General features: G+C 41.4%; 1 protein-coding gene across 1 annotated transcript; it reads left to right on the top strand.

The window, feature by feature from the left end:
- The first annotated feature begins 1,238 nt into the window (after positions 1-1,238).
- On the top strand, positions 1,239-8,620 carry si:ch211-266g18.9 (transforming growth factor-beta receptor-associated protein 1). Its single transcript, XM_035673292.1, has 11 exons — positions 1,239-2,050; positions 2,240-2,434; positions 2,631-2,785; positions 3,560-3,642; positions 3,806-4,153; positions 4,302-4,359; positions 4,442-4,585; positions 4,774-4,908; positions 4,994-5,138; positions 5,218-5,639; positions 5,752-8,620. Exons 1-11 carry the CDS (start codon positions 1,363-1,365, stop codon positions 5,884-5,886), a joined length of 2,508 nt encoding a protein of 835 aa, XP_035529185.1. The 5' UTR covers positions 1,239-1,362; the 3' UTR covers positions 5,887-8,620.
- The last annotated feature ends 334 nt before the right edge of the window (positions 8,621-8,954 follow it).

Here is an 8,954-nt window from a genome sequence, read left to right as displayed (position 1 = left end):
CCCTGGCCACACTGGCAAATTGGGATCACGAAGCGTTCCCAGGTCAGTGTGAAGATAAAATCTCTCCACCTGGTCCACGGTCTGCCCCGTGGCCTCCTTCCAGCTGGACGTGCCAGGAACACCTCCACAAACTTCACATATTCTGCAACAGTCTCACCCTGAACATGTCCTCATAACTTCAGTGTACATGGTTCAATCTCAATGAAACTTCACATGTTTGATAAGAGTCCCGCCCTGAACAAGTCTACATGACAATATTCAGATATGGTGATAGCGCCACCTACTGGCAACAGGAAGTAAGCGCTGCGTGCCGATTTTGATCTGATTTACGTGAAATGTTCATGTTGTAGTCCACACGTGTTACGACGGCACGTGACGCGGCCGCAGCACACTCCGACACGCGCCTTAGGGTTAGTGAGTGAGTGTGAGGCCCCGCTTATCGCTGCTTGCAGCTTTAATTGATTTTGGGTTTTGCAACATATTTCTCTTTAATACATTTCTGCTATATGCTTTATATCCATTGGTTATGATGTCCTAGATAAATTATGTATTTACACTGAGGAAACAAAACATGCTGCATGATTTAAGCTTCTCTCAAACGGTAAATGTTGTTCCAATAAAAACCTTTCATGTATATCATGCTGAAAATGAATTCATTATCTGTCTGCTGTTGCTCATCCTAATAAGTCTTATTCTGCTCCAATGATGCCATCCAGAGGAGAAGTCTGCATATGTCTGTGTGATAAATATAACTTTGATGAAAGGTTTGAAATCCAGATCTTTTTATGACCATACTGTCCCCTCTCGGTCACCCTTTAGACAATCATTGCTGTAAAACAAACCTCTGGTGCGTTTCTGTTGCCTCTTGACCTCGTCGCACCCAGCACACTCACATTGTAAACAAACAGAGCGACCATATATGGTTTGATCAGCAGATCACTTGCTCTCCTACTTATCCATTATCCACTGACCAAAGTCGCCACTTTGGTGCACACACCAGCCAAAAATACAAGAGACCGTAACTGTGGGCACCTCAAAATATCTGTCTTCTTCACCATACCTATTGTTTTGATACTTGTAAAAGTTGGTTTTCTTGGTAAGGGCTGCAGGAGTTGTGTAAGTGTCCTCACATGGCAGGATGAGTGGCGTAAAATGCTGACATAGATTTCCTGTCAGGATATAGTCACATGGGGAGGTGAAACTACTTTACACTTCATAAACTTGTGGAGGAATGGGGAGAACAGCAGAGAGGTAGGGACGTCTTATTTTAAATATTTCACAGAAGATCTGTAGCTTTGATTTAGGCAGATACTTATTCTTATTCTATTTCCCACAAGAATCCAACATCCTTAAACTTCTGCAATGGCTTTTAGAGCATTTACACAGACAAAAGTCTATGAAAAGCAAGCAGCCCCAAAAGAAAAGGACAAATCCAGCATCCAGTGCCTTGAGTGCTATGACCGGAATTTGTATATAGGGACCAAAGATGCAACAGTCCAGCATCTCATCATTCCCAGTACCACAAATGGAGACCCGAGTCCTGGCCAAAGTAAAACCAGAGAAGGTAGGGCAAGAAAACTAGGCTCAAGCAACCCAGTATCCCAACTCAGGGCAGTCCCACTTTTCAACCATCTGCTGGTCCTGTGGGACCGGAGCATTATAGCCCTCAACATGTTCTCCTTAGAGCCCGTTCTGGCTCTGAAGAAGATCCAGCATGTGACTTTGTTTGAGGTTTGCGACTCATTGCTCGAATCCCAGACAGCCTGCGTTGAGATGGTGACTTCCTCCAGCCGCAGGAGGATTATCCGGATCCACGTGGTGGGAGTGGACCGGTGGGAGGTTGTAAAGGAAGTCACTCTGCTCCAGGACCCTGTGGCCTTGGCAGTAGATGGTGCCAGTCTGTGTATAGCTACCAGCGACAGGTATCTCCTCTGTGATATTCAGACTGGGAGCAGTGAAGACCTTTTTCCTCACAGTCACAGCAGGCAGGGTGTCATTGTTACCTCAGTGGGACAAGGGGAATTCCTCCTGAACGGACCTGAATCTTTGGGTAAGAGCTGCCAAAATGTTTATGGTACACTTTGTTCTACAGGCTGTCGAGCACAGACATGTGTCATTATATGGTTCCTTTCCAAAGCAGCTATACAGTTAATCATCACATATCACTCGCCCATATAACCATCTAGCCAGAGGCTATTTGTTTTTGCAAGATATCATTTCTCCATCCTCCATCCCTCAGGCATGTTTGTGATGAAGACAGGGATATGCCAGCGCCCTCCCCTGCAGTGGCCTCAGGAGGTGCTGGCAGCCGGAGTATGTTTCCCTTACATCCTAACCCTGCAGTCCCAAGTGCTATCTGTCTACAGCATGGTAGATCAGCAGTGCAAACAGACTGTGAGTCTGAGCGGTGCAAAGGGTCTGCTCTCCATATCAGGTAAACCAGACAACACCAATTCATCACCTAATCCAGGCAGACTCCAGACAGAGAGAAAGCCAAGTCGAATTGTGGTTTTGTTTAGAAAGATGTAGCTTTGTCTGTCTCGGTTTGCACTGATTCAGTCAATCATTCTTGCGCCTACTGTTCCTACACATTGAGTGTTTCTGAAAACCAACAACAAATCTCTCCTCAGATGGTGTGTTAGTGTTCACAGAGAGAGACATTTTCAGCCTGCATCTGGTGCCATTCGAAGAGCAGATCCAGGCACTTGTAAGGCATGAGAGGGTCGAGGAGGCCTTATTGCTACTAGATGGAGTTCAAGGCCGTCGTCCACTTCACTCATACAAGGTAAAATGCTATTTATAGACACACAGCAGGACACAAAAGGTCCCTCTCCATATATTGAGAAGAAAACAACAATCTGCCAAACTATTCTGCTCTACAAAGGCAGAATGCAGTAACTAAATATTGGTTCATAATTGAGCTGCACCAAGGCAACTTTCCTGTACGTTGAGATTTCATTCTGGATCAAAGTGATGGACTGACTGACAGACTTGAAAATCAATTCTGATACGTCAGAATCTTTAGTTTGTTGTACTACATTGATACACAGTAGCTAAATCATAACAAATAAGCACAAAATAGCATAAACCAGCCTTTCTAAAAGCTAATTAGCCTAGCTTAAATTCTTTTTGCATGCTTGTAATGCATTCTTATGCATCACTACAAGTCCAGCTGGCGTTGAATTGTAGTGTTTGAATTTAATATTTCATCACTGTAGAACAGATTGTTGTGAGCAGTTACTGTAGGTGTATTCCAGTTGGATGAATGCAAATGCAGACAGCAGATGGTTTCTGAGATTGGAAGTGTAATCTGTACCATATCTCAAGTAGGTTAGAGGTGAGGGTGTCAGAATTAACACGCTGATGAGTCATAAGTTGCTCTTTATGATGTGTCTGTTTATTGCTAATTCAATATCTTAAAGTGGGGTAACATATTGCCCTCAAAATGTAAGGATAGTCTCAGCAAATTCTGCCTCAATGATTTCAGCTCACATATTGGTGTTTTAAATATGTTCATGCAACGTGTGCCTGGTTTTAAGCATTTTTTGTTTTTTTTCAGGAGCTGCAGAAGGCCATCACTTGCTTGGCTGGATTTGTTCATTTTTACCAGCAGGGTTTTTCTGAGGCCAGAGATCTATTCATGTGAGAGTAAAACCCCTTTCACGACACTCCAAATTCCAAATACGCTAAATGAATCACAGCAAACTGTTCAGTGATATGTGAATTTTGTGAAGAGTGGGTCCTTTTCTACTGAATTCTACACTTACGTCTAACACAAATCAATACTCATTACCCATTTTAACAGTAAAGGTGAGCTGGACCCCAGAGAAATCATCCGTCTCTACCCTGACATGCAGTTTTCACTAATCGAGGACTTTCAATCCCAGCTTGATCAAGTGAATAAAGGCAGGGATCTCCAGGTGCTCTGGCAAAAGGACAGAAACTCATTTCATCATTACCTGGGCTTCCTGGGAGATTTTCTCATAGCAGTCAGAGAGATGGAGCAAGGCCTGAAGTGTATTAAGGAGGTGGACTGCGCCCTCCTGAGGCTGTATGTTGAACTGGGAGACACAGAAAATCTGCAGCAGCTTGTAACATTTCCCAATGAATGCAGACTGCAGCACTGTGCTTCTGTTTTGGAGCAACACAACAGGTGGAAATGAATGATAATTTTTTGAAAAATTTTACTCACACTTGCTTAAAGTACAAAAATTGTTATAGTTTTTTATACAATGGCTTAAAAGGCTTAATTTCAATGTTTGCCATTTCTGATTTTCTGTTTTGTCTCTTTTTATTTTCAGATTTTTTGCATTAGGTTCTCTTTATCAAAGCCATGGAAATCAAACTGATGCAATTAAGGTATTATTTCCCAAAACTCCACCTGTCGTACATATTCTGTATGTATAAAAGAAGTGTGTTTCAGCCTGTTATATTCTTCCAGACTTGGGTGAAAATTGCTGATGGTGTCCACAAAGATCCTTCTTGCTTAGATGTGTATGGACACATCGTGTGGACTCTCAGTCAATTGCAAGACAGAGATGCTGTGTGGAAATTTGCAGTCTGGACTCTGCAGAAAAACCAGGAGGTGCCTTTTTTTCCGTTCTTTCATGCTCTCAACCTAACTGCAGAGGGCAGAGTTGCACAATACAACTGTGTGTTACAGATATAAACACACAGCAAAATGCCACCCACCATATTAACTAAATTGCTTTGCTTATGCGACAATTATTGGTAATCAAATGGCCAATAACAGCTTTCCTTCATTTGAAAAAGATAGGTGTGCAGATTTTCAGCAGGCGTCCACCAGATGATCAAATTGAGCCACAAGATGTCCTTGCTCTCTTGGAAAAGTACCCACTGGCATTGATTTTGTATCTTGAGTTCTTAATCTATGATTTGAACAGTGAGGTGGGTACAGCAGAAGCTGCATAATTTAATAACCAGACTCCTTTATTAAATGCACTGGGACATCATTGGTGTAATCTGCCCCCAGGAGGAGAGACATCATAACCGTCTGGCCCTGGCATATGTTACTCAGACGCTGCAAGAGGAAGAGGAAACAGATTTGAGGAAGACCAGAGGGAAATTGCAAGAGCAGCTATGGGAATCCAGATTTTATGACGTCTCCACTGTGTATGGTGCGTGTATGCCTTATGAGAAAATAAATAATTACTTAATAATTACCAAATTATAAGTCTTGTTTTATTCCCATCGCAGAGAGAGTCAAGTCAACATCCCTGCACATAGAGAAAGCCATTCTCCTTAGCAAGACTGGTGAACACTCTCAGGCACTGCAGGTGCTTGTTTACCAGGAGCGAGACCTCCAGGCTGCAGAGGCCTTCTGCTGCAGGGCTGCCCAGGACCAGGACTCACAGTTCAGGCAGACCCTGCTGCTCAATCTGCTCCAAATCTACCTGAGCTCCGAGGATCTCACCAGCGCTGCCGTGGATCTGCTTAACAACAACCCTCGGGTGTTTGCAGCAGAGAAGGTCATCCAGCTCCTGCCTGATTCCTGGTCTGTTCAACTAGTCTCCCAGTTCTTAGTTGGATCCCTCAGAGAGACCTTGCACCAGAGGCAGATGGCAAGGCTGCAAAAAGCTCTGAGCCAGGCAGAGCTCATGCGGCACAAGGTCATTTGGGTGAGTTTAACAACATATTTCACATTTTTACTCGCTCCAGTGAACATTGTGTGTATTCTTGTTTCCTTTTTTTTTCCTGAACCCTGTTGCCCTTTCACTCTCTCCCCTGCAGATGCCAGCCTCCAAAACAAAGTTCAGACTGGACAAGGGGCAGAAGTGCAAGGTTTGTCAGAGAGACCTTGCAGAGCCACAGTTTCTCTGTAACCTCCACGGTGAGCTGATGCACACAAGCTGCACTGGCTTTTGAGGACACAGATAGACCAATCTATTGTCTGTATATGTATATGCAAATATGTGCATCTCTGCACTCTTGACAATTACATTAATTTCTGGCTGGATAAGTGTCTACTTCCTAACTGATAATTTTTCTAGATTAGACTCATCTAGGAAAACTCTGTACAAGGATTCAATTCATGGACCTTGAACCAGGCACTTTCCTCAATTAGAAAAAAGAAAATACATTGTGTAAATAACGGGTTTCAAAATGCAAAAGAGCAAGCAGTGCACTTTTTCAGGGCGGCATGTCTGAGCCATTTCCTAGACAGCAATAGCTATAAAGTGAATTGTAGAGAACACTCAGGGGCATATATTCACTGATCAGACAGTGGTGTTTTACATGGAAACCATCTGTGGTCAACCTGATGACCAGAGGGAATTTGACCGTCCTCCATTGCTGTATATATGCATCCCCGCCATCATGGTTTCCACTGACTGTGTATATTTGTCTGCATAAAGCTGGAAATAGAAAGTCAACAACTGAGAGGCTGCACGTGAGAGACTTTTTTATTCAACTCGTGCATTAATATACATTTATGATCTGAAAAAAAAAAGCACAATTACAGGTTTAGAAATGAAAAGCAAGCAGGTCGAGGAAGTTCAGAGTTTTGGGTCATTTCTGTTAATTTTACGAGCGACCAAAAAGACATGTCTGTGCTGTGTCTGGAACATGAAATCAGAGGCAGTTTTTACCAACATCATCTCTATGTTATTAGGGAACACAACAGACGTACACTCCAAATAATAGCACACAAACTCCAGTGTGTACACATGTACAGTATGTAAATCTTGTAAATAAACTTGAACACGTATCATTAAGTTAAATGACACTCCAGATGTATTTGTCTATTTTTGTTGTAATTTAGTCATTAAGGCTAACCATAACTGAGCGTATTTATTTATCCTGATGCATTTTGGGACAGAAGTTAAGGAGACGCCTAAAGGAGCTGGAACAGTAACTTGTGCATTTGGCTGGACTGCTTGTAAGTTTTTGGCCTGGGTTGAGTGACTAATTGCAGTTTAGATAAATAGTGAATTATGAGCATGTTGGAAGGGATTATGTCTTTGTGATGCCCCTGCCAAGATCTGTTCAGTTTTCCCTCCTAATGAGGTTCTTGTGGGAGCTTTTCATTGTTCTCACCGAGGGCCTGAGAGCAGTCCTTGTGTAATGTTTCATAGCGTGGGTGTTATGAAGCCTCTTTAGAGAGTAACTAGGATTAAGGGCTACAAGAATACACTAAGCTTTGACTTCTCACTTTGAATGTAAATTTAACCTCTGACTCATAGATAAACTAATTCATATCCCAGAAAACCCAAGAAAATGACATTTCTAGATTTTTTTCTTTTATGTGGTTGCAGGAAAATTGCCATGTCCACTCCTCAATATCGCGTCCTTGTAATATTGTTAATCTATGGATTTAATTGTAAGCACTCCTGGATAAACCACTAAAAGGTATCAGTGCAGAGAAAAACACAAAGCTTTGACTTTTTTCGTACTTGTTTTGCGATGTGAAGGAGCCTCTCTCAGTTTATGTGGACTGACTGTGAGGGGTTCTATTCTGTGACTGGCTGAGCTTTGGGCCGTGCCTGATGACCAGTGACCACTGGGTGGACCTGAAGCCGGGATTATGTCCACTCCTTTCCCCTCTCACGGACATCCTCTGGGAGTATTAATGTTGTTTTGAACACCTGTGGTTATGCTGTGCCTCAAAAATGTTTTTCTCATCTTTGATGTTGACCAACAGCCAGTAAGTAACCAAAATATAAAAATATACAGACACAAGTACACCTTCTTCTGCATAAATGAAGACTCCATAAGGCCTGTTTTTGGATTAATTTTTATAAAACCTTTCTTATCTGATGCATTTAGATTCCCCTCTTATTGTATATAAGAAGATGATTACTGATGAGTACTTCCTGTTCATGTGAATGTAACACTTGCAATCTGGAGTTCAGTGCATGAGTAGGCGGGGGTTCTGGATCACTGCAGGGTGCTGGCCAGATGGACATTTTACACATGAGGGGAGTGGATTGGATGCAAAAGGGAACAGTTATGGATGAAATGTCTGGATACCCCCAGACATTGGTCTCCCATTATAAATATGGGCTGCCACAGACTCAGTAAGGAAGGAAAACAAGAACATTTTCTTCTTGTGCTTTTCTAAATTTAAGAAGAAATGTTGGCTGTCTGGACTGTAGGATGTAATTGTTTACATGTTAACATAGTTTTGTTTTGTATGGACAAGGAAGAAAGTAAGACGCATAAGACGTTTTTGCCCATAAGTTATGAGGGGTCCTCAACATTTTTATTATTAGTTTGATATTTCATGGTTTTTCCTAATTTTATGAGAATTGCTTATAAATGTTATTTTGAACTAACTATTTCAGAATGCATTACTTCTGTTTGGGCACTCAGAGCCCACAGCTTTTAAGCATAACATAAATACAATTATTTTCCACATGCTCTATATCTGTGATCGGTGCTGACAGTATTTTTAAGCCGCACTAGCCTTCCCAAATCCCAGGTCTGTTTAGACTACTTTTACTGGAGTTTTATAATTGTTTATTTATAAGAGGTCTAAAAGGGAATTAGACCTCTAAGCTTAATTGACCTTAAATAACGTCATTGTGAAGAATGACATAATGGACATTTCTTTTTCTGTAAATTACCTTCTAGCAAACAAAAATTTGATATATTTGAAATAAAAAAACTATAAAGAACTATATATAGCAAGTCAAACACTGTGACAAATACATATCCGTACATGAATGTACCATATACCATGTATAAACAATAAATATTTCTTTACTTGGTGTAATAATTGTGCTTTTTGTCACCTTCATCAAATGCACACGCTCAATTTGTGGCAAAGTTAAAGTGTTACTTCTATACTATTCTACATATAGGGTTTTAATAAAATCAGAAGAAAACTAAAAATATATTTAAAAGAAAAAATGCTTATATAGGATATAGGAGTAGGGTCTGTCGGACTCCCACAGAATGTCAATAATACACAGAATGTCTGGTTTTAACATTAA

This window comes from Morone saxatilis, unplaced genomic scaffold, assembly GCF_004916995.1.
Source record: "Morone saxatilis isolate NCDOM2014 unplaced genomic scaffold, NCSU_SB_2.0 Contig3, whole genome shotgun sequence".
In the NCBI taxonomy this organism is placed as follows: domain Eukaryota; kingdom Metazoa; phylum Chordata; class Actinopteri; family Moronidae; genus Morone; species Morone saxatilis.
Note: the sequence above shows the minus strand (reverse complement) of the source record. Positions and strands in the feature narration are given on the sequence as shown.

Bases quoted from the DNA above. Each gene is read 5' to 3' on its own strand.
- si:ch211-266g18.9 (XM_035673292.1), top strand. From the start codon at position 1,363: ATGGCTTTTAGAGCATTTACACAGACAAAAGTCTATGAAAAGCAAGCA. The intron at 2,786-3,559 runs GTAAAATGCTAT...GTTTTTTTTCAG, and splicing joins GTCCACTTCACTCATACAAG to GAGCTGCAGAAGGCCATCAC. The intron at 5,640-5,751 runs GTGAGTTTAACA...TCTCCCCTGCAG, and splicing joins TGCGGCACAAGGTCATTTGG to ATGCCAGCCTCCAAAACAAA.